This window comes from Arachis hypogaea, chromosome 14 (genome assembly GCF_003086295.3).
Source record: "Arachis hypogaea cultivar Tifrunner chromosome 14, arahy.Tifrunner.gnm2.J5K5, whole genome shotgun sequence".
NCBI classification, from domain to species: domain Eukaryota; kingdom Viridiplantae; phylum Streptophyta; class Magnoliopsida; order Fabales; family Fabaceae; genus Arachis; species Arachis hypogaea.
The window spans coordinates 32319319-32341848 of NC_092049.1; the positions used below are offsets into that span (position 1 = coordinate 32319319).

Sequence of the window (22530 nt, forward strand, 5' to 3'; positions counted from 1 at the left end):
TAAAAAAAGGAGGGAATTGCTATTTAAATAATTAAATAGCATCAAAGATATGGAAAAATAATTCAAATTATCCTCAATATTATCTTTTCTATATGAATTTTTCCCATGTTTTTGTTATAGTAGTTATTGGTTGTAAGGTTGATTTTTAGTTGTTTAAATGGTTAGTAAGAGAATAATTTCTTTGTATTGATAAGTCTAAGTAATTTTAGGTTGTCAATCGACCAATAAAATATTAGAAGAAAAATAATAGAAAAGAATGATCAAATGGGTAAATATTTAGAGTTTAATACGTAAAGAAAATTTATAAAATTATCATCAAATAGTATTTGTTGATTTGGATAACCATTCGAACAGTAAACATGAAAGTTAGTTACTTTTTCAATGTAGTGTGTACAGAAAATACATCAAATTATTTAACATAAGTTGGTTGGTGACTTTTTGAGGGTCCACTTGACTCTCACTCTCTATAGCATGCCTGTTCATATATGACAGAACAATCAAGCATGGCCAACACGATAATCGTGTTTCTTCATATATGCACTCCTAAGGAACAAACATTTAGTGCAGACATGGCTTACCATAATCTCCTGAGACAACAATAACCCATGCATTCATCCTCCTCTCCTGTAGGTTCCGAGTGTTCATTTCTTGATACACAAAAGACAACTCTCCTTTTTCTACCATCCATTAATTATTCCTATTATATAGAGTCCAAATTTTGTTTAATCCATTTTTTATTTTGTATTTCAATATATACTTTATACCGATGAATGATTTGGTAATTAATGTTTTGTACATAACTACATATAACATGGTGATTTTTATTTACGTTTAGATACATGATTAATACTCGTCAATAAAAATGTTTCACTCAATCATACTAAAAAAAACTTTGGTTTTGTTAAGAAACTAACTTTTTTTTTATCCAATATCAACCAATATATATTAACTAATTATTGACCGAGAAAAAATTAGTTTCCCTTTTCCCTAATATCTTTTATCCAACACAACCGTAAGAGGTCGTTGCCTAAAGTTAGTTACTCATTAGAACTCAAATAACTGTTTATTTCATTCTACATATGCAAACTATAGCACAAACTACTGTATATATACAGTAATACAAAATCTACCACGTAGAGAACTCATATTTTGGAACCTTTGTGGTGTTTTGCCTGTGAGTCAAGTTTGTATAGTGAGAGTTCTTTTACACTAACAAGACCATATCCTATGATCTAACCTTAGAGATTTTGTCATGACTACACTAATAAGTAATAACTTATGTATGAGTCTCCAAAAGCACTCAAGAATTTCTCATTCCTTCAGGCGATGTAAATCCTTGAGCATCTTCAGTGAGACGTTTCATAAGGTTCATAACAGCGGGAAGAAACCTCGATGAAATCGATAGTATCCCAGCAAGCTGCAATTTGGCAAAATAAATGCTGGTCACTTTCCCTAGTTGATATCATTGCCATAGTTGGAATATGGTTCCAACAAATTAAACTCAATAATGGCAAACATGAATTTCAACAAGTCAGCTATACTTGTTCTTATCCTTAATGAATTTTTCCTCTATGTGATGTGCTGCTATGTATGAAAAGATGGCATGACAAGCAATCTTATAAGTTTAGCTAGTGCGTGTATTTGTGCACATAGCATTGTTATTCCATGAATTCAATAAAGTAGACAGAAAAACAACCATAACAAACAGAAGTTTCACTATTACTCACAGTGCCATTTCGAAACTCTCCTTCTATATTCATGTTCACCCAAATGGCCTTCCCAAGTACAAAGACAACAAACGTAACCAGCAAGTAAAGCGGATTTCTGTTTCAAGTAAAACGTTAGCAACTATTAACAAAAATAGTTAACTTAAAAGATAGATTTCAGGTTATAGGAAGTAATATTTACTTTAGAAGCAGCATAAATTCATTAAAACCAAGAACAACCATTGCCAGTATAGCCCAAGCAGGCGGTAACCAATTGTTGTTTCGCTTGTACGCCTCCTGAACCCACAACCGAAAATCAGGAAGGAAATGAAATAGCATCAATGTTAAAGAAAGGAACATGAACATAAACATAATCATAAAAGTACAACAGTCAAAACCTTACTAACTTACCTGAGCCGAAATAGCTTGAGCAACTGTATACTCTGTCTCTTTCTGGAACTGCCTCCACAGAGACTTGCATTGCACTGGAGTGAGAAGTGTATCTTTTGGAGGAACCTACATTTGTCGTAGTTTTGTAAATATTATACTGATGGTTATAACATTATCAGAGAAGAAAGAAATATTATTATGTACTACCTCCTCCCATGTGCTTGAGGCCAGTGGATCAGTAGAAACTCCTCTCCTTGAAGATGCAACAGAAACAGTTCCATCCATGAGAGCTGAACGGAGTATACTGTCAATTTGATCTGGCCTCTCATCCAAGCGTATGGCAGCCATATCCGATAGAAGGTTAAGGGACTGACAGATGGTAATAAAATACATTTTATATGGGCCAAGCGACGAGTAATTTCCAATATAATTTCAAATTTAAGCACAATGAAACAATTGGAGTTTGCACAAATTACCACTGTGCGAGCTTCCTGTGTAATAATTTTAATATCTTCCTTCCCAGTCCAAACTCTAGGGATTGAATTATTGTCATGATTGAAGACAGTAGAGAACCTAAAAGATACACCAAGAACCAACAAACCAACAAATTAATCCAACATATGAATGCATTAATTCATCTAAGAGAAGAAAATTGTGTACGAGATATGATGTATAAATACAAACCCAACAGCACTCACCAAACATACCAAATGAACAACACGGATGAGCTTTATATAAAACAATCTTTACCTATCTTTCATGAGAATAAGAATCTTCCCAGCTTCATCTCTTGCTTTGTTCTCCACCAGTTTTCTTGCATAGTCCCTTAAGCTTTGTTGCATTCTTTCAGTTGTTTCTTCATCAAGCTCAAAACCAGAAATGGAAGACAGAAATTCAGATACAACAGCTTCAGTCTCACGTTTAAGAAGTTTTCGAATTGAAGGCCAGGTATCCTTTTCCCCAGTTTCAAATATGCACTCCACAGGATCAACCAAGGCCTTGGCCAGTTGTTCCTGCGAACAAGATACTTGTACTTTAGTGTTGATAGAGATTACATGCATCCAAAGAGCTTAACCAGTTAAATCTCCATTATGGCAGCAATATGACCTCAAAATTATTCATTATTGCAGATAATTTTGCATCGCGCACAGACATAGCATGTGAATCAATATCGCGACGAAGTTTGTCTCGCACTCTGGAAGCATCCCAGCTAGCCTGTCTTACAGCAGCATCTGGGGATAAAAAAGCAATTATTAATATTAAAATCCAATCGTTAGGAGCGTGCATTTTAGTGATAGTATAAAAAGTTTCACGTTAACAAAGTAGAAAAATAGAGAGCTAATATAAAGTATGTTCATATAAGAAATATTCATAAACACTAGAGAAAAGAAACAGAAAGCATACTCAGCAGTTAGAACTAAAAAGATGGATCCAAAGACGTAGAAAAACTAAAACTCAATCTGTTAGAGAAAATATGAAATTAAAGAATTGCAGAAGTTACCAAGAGATTGTGTTTCAAATTTAAAGGATTGATTTTAAAATTATAAATCAATAAACTGAATATAAAAGTTAAAATTTTAAATACTATTCAAAATTTTTGGTGTATACAGTACTATGCATAAGAATTATGTTACCAGCAGATCCTTTGTCAAACTCAAGCATAGATGATCGAGTCCACATGCGAACAGCGGCAGCAAAACCTTTTCCACTGTTTAGTGATTGTTCCAATTTAATCTTGAAACTATCTAGAGCTTTAGAACGTAGATGGCCCAACATTGTTGAATAGGCAGGGAACACAAACTGAAAAGTTGACAATAAAAACAATATAAATCTTACTATACCACTCATGGAAGCTCAAAAACACAAGTATATTTCCCACAAGGATAAGTTAAATAAATCCAATATCAGATCACTAACATCAAAGCGTTTTTAAATTAACTATTCAAGATTTTAGGAGAGATGGTTTCACTATGACCAATCTGTAAGAGTTCATATTAAATGTGTAAGCTGGTAATACTGTAAGCAATGCATAAAATATGTTTATTGGAACATATAAATTATGGAATTGTAATCAGCACCGGGCTGCTGCAAAAGTCATCTGATTAGATCAAAACTGAATTAAATAATTAACTCAGAATAGGACTCTATGAACAAGAAGCCTCACATCAAGTGCCTTGGACAGCAAATGCTGCCGTTTTGCATTTCGCACACCTTCATCAAAGAACATTGCCTCTGCATCATATCTGTTGAGAACATGTTATCAGCAATATCTAGAAAGAAATATAAAAGTTTTAGAAGACGCAAAGTAATCCAAAACTATGATATGGAAACTTCTCCATCGACAAAACAGAGGATCTAATGACAAGTTGGACACATTACCAACTTCTAATTCACTGATATATTTTTTCTTGCTTTTACAGCAGATATATTTTTTTACTAAGGTACAACATAAAACAGCAAGTCAAGTAGTTATTTAACATAATTTTATCGACTAAATACTAAATTTCAACAGAACTGGATCTTACTGTGATAGATAGGCATCAATAATTGAGCTCAGCTTTTCCCCAAAACCACGTACTGGACCTTGTTGAACAGCTTTCTCCAATGCCAACCAAACCTAAGCCAATTCATTGCATGATATTAGTTTTCAAGAACTTCTTATGCAACTTACAGTAGAGGGGAACGGATGAGCACCTTATCAGAGCACAAGCGGCTAAACTTTTCATCAGCTATCTCTTCACAACGCACGGTGGCAACCATCACCTTTTAAATAAAATGGTAATATTTAAAACCAATGCACAATGACATGACATCCCAAAAATTAGATTTGTAAGGAAGTAACCTTGTCTTGAATGCGAGAAAATAAAGAGGTATCCACCTTTAGATCAATAAATGTGCTGTAGTCGTTATCTGTTAAATAATCTAGCAAGGGATACCTCTCAAATTTGCAAAAAAGCCCATTTTATGAGTTTTTCCAAATAGGATCATAAAAAACCTTATGAGCTGGAAGATCAAGATCCTTATTCTCTCGTATGACTTTCCATATATTCTGTGCACTAATAGAAAATCCAGAAGCTGGCACAGCACCACGCCGATCGCCAGCAAGACCTCCAGGTGATATAGAATGAAAGAAACGCTTCCGCAATTGAGCAACCTGTACGACAAAGGAAAGAATCTTGCGGAAGAAGTCCAAATAGATTTCGGAATTTCAATATTTTCATTGACAGTTATAGGCCGAACAATGTCAAGAAGAACCCTTGACAATGTTTTGAAAAAAGGATGAATAAGAAACCATTCCAGCACAAGGTAAATGCAGTATGCCTTTACAAGCTACTAGAACCCATGAACTGTCCCATAAAAAAGGTACCTCTGTTATAAATTTATCCTCCTTGTCCTCATAGCTTGACAAAGCAGTAACCTCCACCTTCATTTCAAATGATTTATCATACATATGACAAATTTCAACAGTTAAAGTGACACAAGAGCTGGGGAAAAGAGAGTCTTCTTACATTAAAGAATTCACTAAGAGGAGTATTTTTATGAGCTTGTGGTTTTGGTACTGCATCCCAAATCTGTGGAATAGATATTGATGTCACAAGATAAATTAAAATGCCGCTGAAGAAAAAGAAGAACCATAGGAAAGAAAAATCTCAGAAACTTGGAAGAAATAAAATTATCACCTTTTGGATATCATCTCTTAGAATAGGCTCCAGATGCTCAAATGGGGTCTTCACAGATTGCCAGAAAAATGATCAACATCAAATAAAACAAAGAACTACGGGTACATTCTCATGCATCAAGGACTATATATCTAATAAACCGTTCATGCAAGAGACCACTACTCTACCTTGTGAAAAATTCAACTTTATTTAGAAGAATGGGAAGCAATTAATGATCCTAAGACTAATTGATCATAAAGGCTTGATCCCTTGTCAAGGACAAATAACTGTTAGGTTAAGGCTCATGAATGGTTTCATATATGTAGCATCGAGAAAGGAAAATAGTATTATATACCTTTGTTTTATCACGAATGACAAAAAGTAACGTAGTCTTGCGCGGGCTGAATAAACGCATCATGGCCTACAGATAAAAGAAAAGACTAAATTGTATAAAACTAAATATCAGCTAGAGGAGACTTCTTCATGGCTGCAAAGCTACCTGAAAAACTGTTTTCAAAAGTGGTTTGTTCGCAGCATGTTCCCGGCCTATATCATGACACCACCTGTGAATAAGAAGGAGTCTTCAACATTGAACAATAATTCAAAATGAATTCAAGTTTGTCTAGCCTCCAAATTTCTCATATTTTTCACTTACTCTTGAATCCAACTACTACTTTTAAGTTTTAACTCAAAAGGAAATGAGGAAAACAGGATTTGCAAAGATTGCTGTATGTACATTTCATGATCAGACTTACATGTTTATCAAAACGACGTCAGATATTGCCAAAGCAAAAAGAGCACTCTGTTTCTCAAAAGCGGTATCATCCTGTATGTTAGGTTTAAAACCACAAAAACAGGAGTGATGGAGTTGTGGCATGCATGATGAGCTCCAATACAAACATGTAAAAACAATTATTCATAATCTCAATGATATATTGTGGTGATTAATAGGAAGATTCTGTTAAGAGAGAATAGATTACCTCACCCCTCTCTCTTCCATCAGTACCCTCTAAATCCATAGCAATTGTGAATGGTTCAATCCCAACACATTTGGCTATCCAAATCCCCTTGGTCGTTTGAAATCTACAACAACACACACGATATTCAAATTCAATTAAGAAACGTTATTTGTACTCATGTCTCTATTCAATAGCTTGGAGAGATAAAGAGCTAACCTTCCCTTAAATGCATCCATCTCTCTGAAATTTGTGTGGAAAAGATGATTGAGTAAGGTGCTCTTTCCTGCTCATGAGTCGAACAACGAATTAATGAATGAATGATGAAAGTTGAGAAAATGAGTGAATGAAAGAAGAGAAAGTAGATTACCGCTACTTTGAGGACCCATGACAGAAACGACGGCATAAGAAAGGGCACAGTGAGAGAAGTTAGTGCTGGTGATGAAGCTGTGGAGGCCATCAACGTTGAAGTTACCTTTCTCATCGATGAGTTGAGTGCAACAACAATCATCTTCTTCCTTCATCGTGCGCTATACCGAACAGTAATCAAAATCAAATTCCAACTTGAGAAGAAGAAGAAGAAGAAGGAATGGAAGCAAAGAAAAATTCTTCATTCTTTCCTTCCCCCTCTCTGTCTTAAGCTTGACGTGCTTCCTTTTTCCTTTAACTGCCACGTCTACATCCTCAAGCTGTCACTATTGAGTATTGACTACTCTCTTTTTTCTTGTTTTTACTTCCATTTTAGGAAACATTCTATTCTATCCTATATCCTATAGATAAAAAATATTCAATAATTAAAATCAAAATTTAAAACAGACTGAAACGACATGAACCCCGAAAATACAAAGGAAAAACCAAAAAAGCTTAACACTTAACAGTGGTGGATGCTGTGTGCCTTATACATTGAGTTAATACGAAAATATGTAACCAAATTTAAGTCAAAAAGTATAATATACAAAATATAAATAAAGTATATAAGCTAAATTCAAATATTTCATATTAATATAATTAATTAATATTAAAATAAATTAAAATTGAGCAACTTTTATGCAATTACTAGACTTTTTATTAAATACAGTATATTACTTAAAGGAAAATGCGCCAAAACTCTTTTTAAAATCGAAAATGATTAGTAACCAAAGAAAATCAGCCAAAAACAGCCTATTTAGCATTTATTAATTGTTGCGACAATTAATTAATGCTAAATAAGACAAGTTCTAGCGGTTTTTTTTTTGTTTACCTAGTATTACCCTTTTAAAATTTACTCTCTCCGTAAATTTATTAAACTATCTAATTATCCACAATTATAATTGAGTTTTTCGTTTTATTTTCTTTTTTTGTGAGAATAGAATCCAATTGTTAATCAAATATAATTCGTGTGAGACTAGGTCAGAAAGTATTAATACGCTTGCCATGTATTTTAATTGTACATTGCGGTGATTGCATTTCTATCTTTCTGTACCGCTTCCCTTATCAAATCCACCGAAAACACTAACATGCTTCCATTCCCATTTATGTCATATTAATAAATCATTTTGATGTTCAGTTGTTCACCTTCTTCACGAGCCAGCAAAGTCTCTACTTAATTTGAATAGAAACAAATTTAAACATGAAAATAAGAAGAAATTCCATATAATAAAATTATATAAATATACTTGGGAAGAAATACAATCACGCTACAAATAAGTATATGATGCATATCTCCTTTCTACGGCCCATATCAATTTGTATGACCAGGCTCCGTTTCAGCCCAATGGGCTTCACACAAACGCCACGGGCCCATACAATGAACCGGGTATTTGTACTAGAAGATGATGGGTATACCCAGTAAATAAAAAAACTATATTATAGTGAATAGTGAATTAGTGATAGCGATACACTTTAAACTTAATTATATGCCTCTCTAATCCTTTGAGTTTATGACTATGAGGACAATTAAATCGATAATAATAAGAATCTTAATAAGAATTTTCTGTTTTTCTCCGTAGAGTTTTTAGTGCATTCTTCTCTAGCACATTTTACTTTAATTTATAAACAGTTCTCTGGTTGAACTGAACCCAACGTGGTTCCAGCGGCATGGACGCAAGAAGCTTGAGCAACTTGGTTCTTGTAGGTGAGCTTCACATTTTCCAACTTTATGCCACTGCATGGGTTCTTTGGACTACAACCAAAATTCACAGCTACCTCTGTCGCTGATGTTCCATTAATATTTTTGTATGTAACATCACTGATCTTCACTCCAGAGGCCTATAAAGAAAAACAAAATCAGTCTTTTATATAGCGTAGGCCCAATAGGCCCAAAAAAGACTCTGGATTCTGGAACTAACCTGACCGGGGCAGCCCTCGTTGTCCGGGCAGTAATTCTGGTCAATGAGAATGGGATTTTGAGCGTTGACCATGATTGCGTCTTGGAAAATGACGTCTCTCACAAATCCTGTGCTGGGTCTACCCCAACTCTTTATTCTTACTCCGTTTTGAGTCCCGGTGAATGTAACCGTTTTAACCGTCACATTTTGTACACCAGCCTCCTTCAGTTCCTTTCCCAAGCTCCCAATGCTGTAATTAAATTCAATTCCATCAACATTAATTCATGGAATCATATATACATTATTATTCTTAGTTTCTTATTATTACTATTGTTCTAGCTATTATTACCTAATTCCATGGCCAGGACCACATGCTATGTTTTCAATCCACAAGTTTGTGGTGCCAGGACCGATGGAGATGCAGTCGTCGCCGGTGCGGATCTTGGAGCTGAGGATAGTGACGTGGGAGGAGCCTTGGACGTGGATGCCGTCGGTGTTAGGGCTGTTTCCTGCGGCGGTGACAGAGACGCCTTGTACCATAACGTTCTGGCATACGTTGATGACTATGTGGAACAATTGGCTGTTCAATGAGCTCAATCCACTAATGAAAATGTTGTTGGAGTTGCTGAACAGCAGTGTCTGTATGTAACACACACCAAATCAAATTTTCAAATGATCTGAATTCTGAAGTAACACATATAATGGAACAGCATTGAAATTGCAACAACAAATTCAATATATACACCAAATGAAAAACTTATTTAACATTATTACTACCAACTCTTCCACTTAGTAATAATTAATATTTAGTTCACCACTTCAACTTCTAGCAACTACAATGAGCAGTTGCAGAAAAAGAAAACCGTTCCACTTCAGAACCAAATTCGTTTTTTTTTCATGAAATTACTTAATTAAACAACGTACCGTGGCTCCGGATGGGCAGCTACCCTTGCCGGAGTTCTTGCAATTCCAGAGGGCAGTGCCTTGGCCATCAAGCAAGCCGCCGCGAATGGATACGCCGTCAACGTGCTCGAACACTATCCAGTTGCCGTTTTTTCCTAAAATATTGTAATCAGAGGGAGCTACCAAGGTGCCCTGGATCTCAAATGAGATTGCCTTGTTGGCACATTGGCCGCTGAAGGTGATGCTGCCAACCAAGAATCTGCCTGGCGGCACCACTATGGAAGCAGGCTGCGTCGAGGCGCATGCCTGGGCCCAAGCACCGGTAAAAGCCTTGGCAGAGTCCGTGCGGCCGTCCGCCTTGGCTCCAAAGTTGAGCACATTGAATGTGGCTGCCGCAGCATTTGGCATACAATAAAGTAAGATCACAGTAACAAGAAGAGGAATAATAATAATAATGGGAGTAGATTTTGATGCTGGGTTCATTTTGTTGGAGAAGGAGTTTGTTCTTTGAGAGGGAGATTTGAAAGAAGATGTAAGGTAGTGGGAAGGTGGAACGGTTTGCGAGAATATTTATAGCTCAGTATTTCGGTGCATCCTACTTTGCGGACTGTGGGTTAGTTCTCTTTCATTTTTCTCATATGCCTTGTGCTTTTTGTTTTGCAGAGTTATCCTTTAAATTTATCCTTTAAAGTTTAAACAGTTTAATTTGAAATACAAATTTTGAAAAACAGTTGGAGTAAAATTAAAATTTAAAAATTCAATTTAAAATTTTTTAAACTTTAACACATCTCAAATATTCCTTAAATATTTCAAAACACAAATTTTACTCCATTCAATCTTTTTTCATTAATTAGTTTAGCATATTTTTTCTAAAAATATTTTTAACGTTTTAAAATAAAATAACTAATAATAATTTAATACTATAAAAATTTGAAAATAAGAGAAAATTAAAGAATATAAAAATTAAACTAAATTTCAATAAATACAATTTTTTAAAAAATTAAAAAATTAGTAATTAAAATTATCGTAATTAAATAATTAAATTTAGAGAATAATATTTTAAAGGATGAATAGTATTTCTTTTTGTTTTGGTATGTACTCAATATATGACAGTGTAAAAATAACTTAACTTGACATAAAATAAATAATAGTACCAATAAAGCAATGGAGAATTCTGCAAATCTTTAATCGTTATCTCATCATCATATTATTTTAAAATAGAGTACATTTAGAGGTCAGATATATTAACGTAGGGCATTCTAATGTCATATATATATATATATATATATATATATATTTTAATTATTTAAAAAATATTATGTAATTAATTATACATTATTAATATTTAATAATTATTTATATTAAAATTTGTTAATAATTTTAATATTTTATTTTATATTTTTTAATTATTATTATTATTTTATTATATTCTAATAAGTCAATCATTAATAATCGATAATTTAATAATTTTAATTTTACACTAAATTATATTCTAACATCAAATATGTTAATGTAACACTCTTTGATACCAGTTTAGATAGTTTTTCTTTTCAACTTTTTTTTAACAATATTATATAATCAATTATATGTAAATTAATATTTAATGATTAATTATATTAAAATTTATTAATAATTTTAATATTTTATTTAATATCTTTTAGTAATTATTATGATTTTTTTTTATATTTTTATAAATCAATAATTTTAATATTTTATTTTATATCATTTTAAAAGTTATCACAATTTTTTTATATTTGTGTGAATATTATATATAGTATTTTATTTTATCATTTATAACCATATATTTAAGAGTCAAGTATGCTAATGTGGCTTGTTTTAATGTCAGTCTATATATTGATGCTATTTTTGAAAAATATTATCTACTAAAAAATTAGATTTGATAATATTTAATGATTAATTATGGTGAGATTTGTCAATCATCAATATTATATTATTATTATCGTTATATTATTCTACAAGGGTTACATTTTGGTTATAAATATATTTATTAGAAGTGGAAACGATGCTAAATTTATTGGGTCAACCCGCGTAACCCGCCAAAAAAGATGGGTTGGGCTGAAAAATTGGGACCACCAAAAAAACAAAAGCTCGCCTAACTCTCTTAGTTTTTTTTTTTTTGCAAAGGGGTATTTTTTCAATTTTTTTTTTTGCCAAAACACAACTTCTTCCAACCTAACTTACAAGAGTATGAAGATAAAAATTGAGTGTTTTGGATTATGTTTATTTTGCTTTGGAGACAATATTTATAATTATATTTTGGATGAAAACTTGGTTTATAATTATATTTATTAGATATTTATAATTACAAAGACTTTAATATTTGTGAATATAAAAAATATATTTTTTATGCTTTTAAAAATTATAAATTTATTAATATGATTGTGAAATTAAATTATATATATTATTTAGTAGGTAATAATAATAATAAAAAAAAAAAAGCTTTGGCGGGCTTAACCTGTCAGCCGGCAATTAAATAGGGCGGGGTAGAATTCTAGGACCGTCTTATTAGGTGGAGCAGGCTTCCCCACGTGACGTATTACATTATGGTGTTAATTTGCGTATACTCTTTTCTCAACCATTTTTTTAAAGAGATATTATGTAATCAATCATATACAAATTAATATTTAATAATTATTTATATTAAATTTGTCAATAATTCTAATTTTTTTTCTATCTTTTTAATATTTATTATTATGATTCTTTCTTATATTTCAATAATCAATAATAATTAATAATCATCATTAGATTATTTTATAACGAATTATATGCCGACATCAAACATATTGGCACATTCTGGTATTAATTTGAATACCTCTTCTTTCTCAATTAATTTTTAAAAAAATATTATATAATTAATTATACCCAAATTAACATTTAGTGACTATTTTCTCTACTTAAATTACTACTACTACTACTACTTATTATTATTATTATTATTATTATTATTATTATTATTATTATTAATGACTCAAATTTATGAATGTCCTGTTCAGCTTGCATCAAACCAGAGAAATTCAATATCCAAGTTTTCGTTACTGCTGGCATTAACGTGACATATGACATGCATGTCAGAGTTTCAAACAATGCAAGTGTAAGTATGCTTAAATTTAAAGTCTTGAGTTCAAAGTTTATCCACCAATGAATTAAGCCACCATCTCCTGTTCAATTATTATTTTTGAGCTAATCAGGGTTATTAACTTATTATACGACCCAATTTTTCAAAATTTGTAGTATTCTGTGTGGTGCACTTCTATGTTTACTGTATATAAATTACGTGCATCTCAAGTTCTCAACATTCTCCTATATGTAGCTGCCTTTATGCACAATAACTTATGTCAACAGATTTGAAATTTTGGACAATATCATTGAATTATGTAATGACGATCAATTGAAGCATGCATAAAGCCTAGATAGCTGGATTCATTCACTTCATCGATCTATTGCAGAAAATAACTTCAATTATAATGCAAGATTTATTAGTTTAGAGTTGTATATTTTTAAATTAAAGACACCAATAGTCACCAAAAATTGATAGTCACCAAAAAAAAATTAAAGACACCAAAGTAGAAAGGACACTTAAATTAGTTTGTAGTTTTCCTTTTGTATTTTTATTTGAGAAACGAAAAAGTAAAAAAGAGAAATTAAAATAGAAAATAAGATTATTGGTTTTTCTTTAGATCGTTCACAAAAACGAGATAATGTCCAAAAAAAATTTCAGCTCACCCCTTCGACATTGCCATTAGGTTAATCTAAAACCCAATACATACAAATTAAAACTCAAAATTTCAGCAAACATAAACAAAACAACATCATTCTGTTATGTATAAACAAGAATATCAAAATTTAGTTCATACAAAAAAGAAAAAAACTAAAAGTATTTTGACGATACATTTTGATATTAACCATGGAAGATTATTTTGTACTTTTGAACGAGGACTTGGCAAACCCCAAGCGGAATTCAAGCACCAGTTATAATATTTAAGAAGAAAATAATGGGCCATATGACCATATCTCACTCATGATTACGTACATCATCAGCATCTGTCATGACTCATGATATTGATATGATTTTTATTCTAAATGAAAGTATATGGATAATTCATGTATAATAGCTAGTAATACAATAGCTAATAATCTTCACCCATATGCATGATCACAGCAATTATAAGTACAAAACTTGCTCCATATATAATTGTCAAATAAACTTTTCTCTTGTAACAGCATATCGATTACCGATAATTTCTTTGGTTTTTTTGGTTTTTTTTTGTTTTCTACTATATTCTCTATTTCGGCAGATGAAGGACTAATCTATGACAATATTGAACTCCATTTAAGAGTTTGTCTTTGCCAATGAGTTGCTGCATGCGCAAAGTAGAATTTGAACCCTTGACACTTACTTAAACAATTCTAATAACAACCATATTTTTATACATATATCAAGAGTATTTGGTACATAAATAATTTTTTTTAAAACATATTTATTATTAATTAAATTACATGACACTACGTAATTAAATGTATATATAATAAAATTATCTTTAATATACATAAAAATGAGGAGTTCTAGGGAGCTAGTAAATTTTGTAATTTGTATAGCCATTAATTAGCCATTATTAGTATTTTTAATGATGTTGAGATTATATTTAATAATATAAAATTGTTTACTTTTCTTTTACTGATTAAGGCCCAATTTTTTTTTGGTGACTAAATAGAAAAGAAAGAAAAAAAAGAGACAAAACTAAATTAATTGGCTAGGGTCATATCTAAATCTATTAGATGTTGAACCTCACTCCATGGTTGGCTCCAATTCGAGTGAATGTCAGCGACTACTTTAGCCATACAATCTGCAATACTATTTGCAGTCATCTGGATTAAAAGAATAGAGACTCTCCAATTCCAATTCATAACCTCATGTATATGCTTTGCTAAATCCCATTCCGGAATATCCTTACCCATTCTTTGGTTTACCAAGAAAAGAGCTTCTAAACAGTCTGTTTCACAAATAACCTCATGAAATCCACTCTCCCAAGCAAGAAGTAAACCTCTCCAAATTGCATACAATTCAGCAAAAAGAACACTGCACACTTCGACTTTTCCAGTGCAACCTTTCAACCAACATCCATCAGGATTGCGAATGATACAACCAAAACCAGCATAGCCAAAAGGAACAAATCAACTAGCATCACAATTCAATTTAACAGAATGAACTGGAGGTGGAACCCAATGCAAACAAAGTGAAGGGATTAAGGCGGTAAATAGCTTAATTAAGTTACTTTTAAAAAATAGCTTAAACAATAAATGTTTAAATTAAAAGTAACTTATAAATAAATTATTTTGTATTTGATTTTTTATTTCTAAAAGTGCTTATTTTAAGAGAGAAGTAATAAAAGCTTTTTATTATGAGAGAAGTCATTTTTTTAACTTCTCCATAAGCACTAAAATAGTTTTTTAAAAAGCTGCAATTTAATCTTAAAAATTGTACCAGATATTAATACAATAATACTATACATTTTCATAAATTAAAAGTAAAAAAAAAATAACTTATGAACTTATCCAAACGAATTCTAAATGCTAATTAAATTTTAATAAAATTGGTTCGACAGACTTTTTCTATAAAAATTATATTTTTATTATTATTTTTACATAAAAAAGCAACATTATATTGTAAATTTGGATTAGAAAGGAGAGAACATGGCTGCGTTAACATGACATGGCGACTGAGAAATCAATTATTAATGGTACGAAAATCATTTATTCGTACTCAGTGCATCAACGTGTAACTGGAAAAGTTACCGTGATTACCGTTCAAGTATACAGTGCTTTTGTTTTTTGGTAATTAGTTTGGTTACGTAGTTTGATTCTTTAATTAGTTTCTACATTGTTCCCAAACGTAACGCAGTTTCTTTCTCTAAATTTCAAACTGAAACTGTGCAACTCTTCTCGTTAAAGGGAAAAGAAAAATAAATTAAGAAACTCTATGAAATTCTCTGTTTCTTGTGAAGCCAGTCATGCAAATTATCACGGACTTTTTTCCTTAACATTTTCAAAGTTAAGTTATAAGGCCATCATTTAGTTTCATTCTCATATTTCATAATCTTACAAGTGTCATTCACACACTTTGTCAATGGTATCTATGAATAGGCACGGATTAAGAGGAAAAATTTATGATGAGTAAAAATGAAATGAAAAAGTATAAGAAATTAAATTTTAGTTAGTTAATTAAAAAAATTCTTTTTTTTAGTTAATTAAAAATATTCTTTTTTTTCTTTAAGAATTTAGTATTTATGACTTATAATTAGTATTTAGGGTTAAAAATTTATAATTTAGGTTTTTGAACGTGTAAAATTAAGTAATGTTAGGTAACTAATTTTTTTTAAAGTCAAATGAGTAATTCTTTTAAATTATTTTATTTATTTTAAATTTTAAATTTTAAATTTTAAATCATTAGTCCTAAATTATAAATTTAAATATTAAAGTTGGTTAATATTAATGATCAAAAAGTTATATTTTATATTTTTTAAATAAATAAAAAATTTTAAAAAATTAACTGATATTTATTATAAACAAGTTAACTTCCTAGTATAATAGTATTATTCAAACTAAAATTGTACGTGTGTTGTTATATATGTATAAAAGGTTATTTCTGGATTTAACAAATATAATCAAAATGACCATTTTTAAAAAATGTGGTACGTATATACTTATATATCTTATGTTACACGAAGCTAAGCTTGTCTTTTGCTTATTGGTTTAATGGAAATGATTCATGGTTTTTTTGTCTGAAATAAAATAAAAAAATTATTATTTCTCTAAATTTAATTTTTTAATTTTAATTTTTTAAATATGACCTCTTTTTTAGAGTAAGTTCGTCGCAACCCGACGAACTCTATATTTTTTTAAAGAGTTCGTCTAATTTTGGTGAACCTTCCTTTTAAATTATAAAAAAAAATGACTAATTTAAATTTTTAAACTTTACAAAGGACAATGACAATTATTATCGTCGTCTCAGTAGACAGGAATAAGTCATATTTTTAATAGAAAATAACGTTTTTTTTTAATTTATAATAAAAAATTCTTGTTAAATATATTTTTTTTTATTTTTATAGTTTGTTGGGCTGGGGAGTACGACAAACTCGTCTTAAATAAAATCGTATTTATTTAAGAAATTAAAATTAAAAAATTATGTATAAAAAAATAATTATTTTTTATTTTATTTCTCAGAAAAAACATGATTCATGTGACAACAGGGATTACGGACTTACGATTGAGCATATGAAGATAGTTTTAAAGTACAATTAAATCATTTTGTAGAAAGATATTTATTTTTATATTTATTTAATATAGAGATGATGATAATATTTTTTTAAAGTTACAATAAAATTAATGAATTTTTTAATTACTAAAAATAAAAAATTTTAACTTTCTTGAAAAAAAATTAAAAGCACACTTTTTAATTTTTTTTATACATTATAAACTATATATATATATATATATGACATAATTATTTAATAAATTGTGATTTTTTTTAATAGCTTTTAAATTTGTTGTACATGTTCTTTTTTTCATGAAACCACTCAAAAAATATTCTTTTGTCAAACAATATTATGTTATTGTTTTTACCATGCGAAACGATTAATAACCGTTAATTACTTTATTATTAATTTGTAAATATTCTTCGATCCTCTATTATTTATAAAATTTAAATACAAATATATACATAAAAAATATGTTATTAAGATTAAATATTTTTTTAGTGTAAATTTTAAAGTTATAACGAAGTAATAGGTGTCTAATCGATTAAACATATATTTTATATGCTAGTACCAAAAATCACATATTACTTATACTTTTAAAGTTTAAGTGTCTATAATTTTAAACACTTATATGATCTTATTCTCATCTTAGTTTCATAAATATTTACAAGAATTGTAAACCCCGAGTAATTAGTAAATAACTAACCAATAAATTGATTATTAATCAAGTGATTAGAAAAGGGGATCTGATAATTTAATGTGATAGAGAAAATTAAAACGAGAATTTTAACACTAATTTTAAAAAATTTGACCACAAATTAGGCCGAACAGGTCGAACCGAATGAACCAGGCCCAAGTGAGCCCAAACCCACCTAAACACCCATGTATATAAGCTTGCTTCAGCCACCTCGTTCCCCAAATCATTCATGAAACACGATTAAGCTTGAGGAGAGCAAGCTTGAAAACCTAACCCTCTCCCAATTTTCAATCTCACATAACTTTTGATCCGGAACTCCGATTGACGAGCTGTTAGTGGCCACGCATTCGTCTCGGAGTCCTCTTCATTTCTATCCGAAAAAATGGAAAGAAACTATGTATATTGCGCCCATTTTCCTTCCCCCTTTCTGAATTCACGTTTTAGTGTGGGTATTGAGTGATTTTGGTGATTTTGATGGTTTAGGGATACTTTAGCGGTGGATAATTGTTGAGTTTTATCCAATTAATTTGTGGGTAAGGTAAGAAATCATTACTTTCCCTCTAATTTATCAATTTCATGAGATTAGGATTTTGAAGATTTGTATGTATATGAAATTGTATGACATTAGGTTGTATATATGTGAAATTGAAGTCAAATTGGTGAAGTGGTATACTTGAATTGGAACTTTTGGTGGCTGAGACCTATAGCACTTGATTTGGAACCTTGGAGGCTTGAATTGAGGTATTTGAGATTGGGGAGAAATGGGCCAAGGTATGGTTTTGGTTTCTCGTATTTAATATGTAAGGTTTTGTAAAAACATAGGCTAGTTGACCATAAGTTAGGTTAAAGCATGTATGTATGTTAGGAGTTAGTAATCTTAATGAAATGTCACGTTATCTTGAAATTGGGTTGTTGATTGGCAATTATGTTGAGGATTGATGAGAATAACTAATGAGAATTGTGAATTGTGATAGTTGACGAGGATATTGAATGATGATGATGATAGTAAGATGATTTGTGAATTGTGTTGTATTGGTTTGTGAAATTGTATATGATAAAAATGCTAGTAATTGGGTATTTACATGTGATGGAAGAGATGGAATAGGTATAAGATTATTTTGTACATGATTAGTGCTGATTTGGGGTGTGAGTTATTGGTTTTTGAAAGAAACTTGGTGAAAATAGAGGTTTTAGATTTGTTGAGAAAAACTGGTTTTTGACCGAATTTCGGCAAGCCATAACTTAGATTTCAGACCCTCAAATGGTCTCAATCTTGTTTCATATAAAAAATTGGGTCCATGAAGTTTACGCCGTTCGAAGAACGGATGAAAAATGTTTTACAACGAAAGAGTTATGCCCATCTGAAGTTTAGTGCAAAAAGTGAAGGATGGTCTAGAGTAATTGAATTGAGATGTTAATAATGAGATTAGGGATGATTGTGTGTGGCCGGAATGGTCGAGATGTATGAGTGGCTGGAATGGTCGAGAGGGCTAGGTTTGTGTGCGATCCCGCTTGCTTGTTAACTTGAAAATGTATTCAGATGACAAGTTGAGGACAAAAGTTCCCTCTCTTGTCATGATGGGATGTGGGGAAGGTAGAAAGGCACTCTCCTTCACATTCTTTCTCCCACATTCTTCTCTGGTTGCAAGGTGGAAAGGCACACTCTTTCGATGTGGAAAGACACTCTCCTTCGTATATCCTCCAGGAGAAAGTGGAAAGGCACACTCCTTCGATTTGGAAAGGCACTCTCCTTTGTTTATGATCCTCCTGGAGATCCGCAACCTAGAGAAAATTATCTGGGTTAGCTACCAGATGTGTCGGGTTCTGGAAATTTAACTGACACGTGAGCTCACGGCCAGTAGGACAGGCATGCATCATGTTGCATTTGTTTGCTTTGTTTGGGTGTGCATAATTATTTTGGTTTGCCTATCTAATAAATTCTATTAGACTGATAACTGTGATACTTGTTGTAATTGTTCTTTAAATATGTTTGCCTTGTATTTACTTGTGTTTGTGATTGTCTTTCTGTTTTGAGTACCTTGGTGGTGGACAAGTGATAATGATGATTTGTTTTGAATTGGGCCGGAGGCCGGGTTGAGTTTATTTGGGCTGGAGGCTGAGATGGTTTGATTTAAGCCATAGGCTGTGACTGGTTGGGTCAGTGGTAAGGGTTAGAGTTAAATGAGACAGGAAGTAAACTGCAGGGTTAGAGATATATCGTTATTTGGGTACCTTAGAGAGTTTTACCAAATTTATGGTTCAGTTTATTCCTTTAGGTTTTATAATCTGAGTGTCGGCGTTCTAGGATTGCCTCTGACTTTTTCGGGACCTTATTTATTATATATGTTGGCACCTTAACTATACTGAGAACCCCCGGTTCTCATCCTATACAATATTGTTATTTTTCAGATGCAGGTTGAGAAGCACCACTCTGTATTCTGGAGACTCTGATGAAGCCAAGAACTCTTGGGACTCAAGGATGTATTTTGTTTATAATTATATATGTATATAGATTCTCCACCTTGTATTTTATGTTTGTCTCTCTTAGAGGTTGACTCAAAGAAACAGGTTGTCATTTTTTCTGCGTTGGGTGTTTTTGGGATTCTCTCATATATATGTATATATATACCTATATGCTCTGGCCGGTTTGTCTTCGCGAACCGAGTTGGAAGCTTTGTTAATTATATCTTTGACACTCTCTTTTTATTATTCATATACATATCTCTTACGTGTCTTTGTACGAAAGTTTTCGTTTACGTGAGCGTTACGACTTTTGTTTTAAACTTTCCTTCAAAGGCTCCTAGTTATTAACCTTTTCCACTATATATATATATATATATATATATATATATATATATATATATAATTTTACTCTTAGAGGTCGTAATACCTCACCACCTCTGTCTTATGACTTAAGCATAAGATTTTGTGTGGTACGGTGTTACAAGAATAAAACCTCTAAAATTCTCGATTGAAGTGACATCACTTCTATATTTATATAGGTAGAATCCTTTAATAAATATTATTATCATTCCATTAAGAGTTTTAACTCACCCTCCTAATTTATTATAAATAGCACTAAATCCTATAACTTAGTACTCCAATTTCTAAATAACTTGTTATTACCCATTAAACCTTGAAACTAGTGGTCTACTATAATAAGGTTGGGTTCTCATCATTTAACAACAATATGTATTAACCCATTTTAGCATGCAGTAGTCTTTTTGATTTTATTCCTTGACAAACCTTTAGTCAAAGGGTTTGCTAAATTTTTTTGAGATCTTATATAAGTACTGATAATTATACTATTATCTATTAGTTGTCTCATAAATTCATGTGTCAAACTTATATGTGTAGACTTTCCATTATAAATCTTATTATATGTTCAAGAGATGGTTGATTCATTATCACAGAAGATTGAAATGGTTGTCATCTGCTGTGGCCATAGCTTTATAGCATACAGCAAATTTCTTAACTTTTCTCCTTCTTTACCTATGAAGGATAAAGCTACAAACTCAGCTTTTATAGTAGAATGTGTAATACATGTTTGTTTCTTTGAGTTCCAACTTATAACTCTACCACCTAAGGTGAAAATCTATCTTTAAGTAAATTTATTATCACTAAGATTTGTAATCTAACTTGCATCGGAATAGCCTTTTAAAACTGCGAGATAATCACTATAATGTAATCTTAAATGTATGTTTTTTCTTGAGATAACAAAAAAATCTTGTTATAACTTTTCAATGTTGATTGCTAAGTTTTTCTGTAAATCTTGATAATTTATACACAACAATTATTATATCAGGTCTAGTACAATGTATTGCATACATTAAACTTCCTATAGCACTAGCATATTCTAATTATGTTATAGGTCTTCTCATATTTCCTTCTAATTTAAAATTTGGATCAAAGGGTGTATTGGATCATAGGGTGTATTGCATACTTTTTCATTACACGAATTCCTTCTAAATTTGTTCCGATGATTAACATATCATCAACATATAAACAAATGATTACTCCATAAACTTTAATAAATTTTGAGTAAATACATTTATTCGCACTATTATGTGAGAAGCCATTTGATAACACTACTGAATCAAACTTTTCATACCATTGTTTAGGCGCTTGTTTTAGACCATACAAAGACTTAATTAATTTACAAACTTTCTTTTTATTTTTGGGTAGCACATAACCTTCCAGTTGCTCCATATATACTTCTTCATTAAGATATCCATTTAAAAAAGCCGTCTTAACATCCATTTGATGTATATAAAACTTGTGAATGAATATTAATGCTATAATAGTCCTAATAGAAGTCATTCTTATCACAGGTGCGTAGATATCAAAATAGTCTAGACCTTCTTGTTGTCTAAATTCTTTGGCCACTAATCTTGCTTTAAAAATTTGTAATAAACCATCAATGTTATACTTTCTTCTAAATACCCACTTACATCCTATAGGCTTTTATCTTGGAGGAAAATCAACTAAGATGCAAGTATTGTTTGATAATATTGAGTCTATTTTATCATTTGTTGCTTCTTTCTATAAAGCATAATCCTTTGAAATCATAGCTTCTTTGAACGTTTGAGGATCACCCTCTACATTCATCACAACAGAAATCTTGTTTATCACAGATTTT

At 31.1% G+C, this 22530-nt stretch overlaps 2 protein-coding genes across 4 annotated transcripts; both read right to left on the reverse strand.

Annotated features, from left to right (window-relative positions):
• Positions 1-1044: 1044 nt before the first annotated feature.
• Positions 1045-7580, reverse strand: LOC112741935 (protein ROOT HAIR DEFECTIVE 3 homolog 2). 3 transcript variants are annotated; one of them, XM_025791126.3, is made up of 22 exons: positions 7082-7580; positions 6931-6997; positions 6736-6838; positions 6511-6581; positions 6255-6318; positions 6111-6176; positions 5777-5824; positions 5606-5668; positions 5464-5520; positions 5092-5250; positions 4791-4859; positions 4622-4713; positions 4261-4339; positions 3731-3896; positions 3204-3328; positions 2847-3109; positions 2573-2669; positions 2304-2465; positions 2118-2222; positions 1909-2003; positions 1728-1824; positions 1045-1417 (listed from the first exon to the last, which is right to left on the reverse strand). In XM_025791126.3, the coding sequence occupies exons 1-22, from the start codon at positions 7233-7235 to the stop codon at positions 1301-1303; spliced, it is 2319 nt and encodes a 772-aa protein (XP_025646911.1). In that variant the 5' UTR covers positions 7236-7580; the 3' UTR covers positions 1045-1300. The 3 variants fall into 3 exon arrangements, with proteins under 3 accessions (XP_025646911.1, XP_072070143.1, XP_025646913.1); XM_072214042.1 differs by having other exon boundaries at positions 6511-6642; positions 7082-7349; XM_025791128.3 differs by lacking the exon at positions 5464-5520 and having other exon boundaries at positions 7082-7377.
• An 875-nt stretch (positions 7581-8455) lies between these two features.
• On the reverse strand, positions 8456-10444 carry LOC112740360 (polygalacturonase). Its single transcript, XM_025789108.3, has 4 exons — positions 9942-10444; positions 9367-9656; positions 9039-9267; positions 8456-8958 (listed from the first exon to the last, which is right to left on the reverse strand). The coding sequence occupies exons 1-4, from the start codon at positions 10401-10403 to the stop codon at positions 8740-8742; spliced, it is 1200 nt and encodes a 399-aa protein (XP_025644893.1). The 5' UTR covers positions 10404-10444; the 3' UTR covers positions 8456-8739.
• Between the last annotated feature and the right edge of the window lie 12086 nt (positions 10445-22530).

Excerpts from the sequence above, each read along its gene's own strand:
- LOC112741935 (XM_025791126.3), bottom strand. The coding sequence starts at position 7,235 with ATGAAGGAAGAAGATGATTGTTGTTGCACTCAACTCATCGATGAGAAA. Across the intron at positions 6,177-6,254 it reads TTTTGAAAACAGTTTTTCAG|GCCATGATGCGTTTATTCAG; the intron begins GTAGCTTTGCAG and ends TTTTATCTGTAG. Across the intron at positions 1,418-1,727 it reads GAGAGTTTCGAAATGGCACT|CTTGCTGGGATACTATCGAT; the intron begins GTGAGTAATAGT and ends GCCAAATTGCAG.
- LOC112740360 (XM_025789108.3), bottom strand. The coding sequence starts at position 10,403 with ATGAACCCAGCATCAAAATCTACTCCCATTATTATTATTATTCCTCTT. Across the intron at positions 9,657-9,941 it reads GCTGCCCATCCGGAGCCACG|ACACTGCTGTTCAGCAACTC; the intron begins GTACGTTGTTTA and ends TGTTACATACAG. Across the intron at positions 9,268-9,366 it reads GGTCCTGGCCATGGAATTAG|CATTGGGAGCTTGGGAAAGG; the intron begins GTAATAATAGCT and ends ATTTAATTACAG.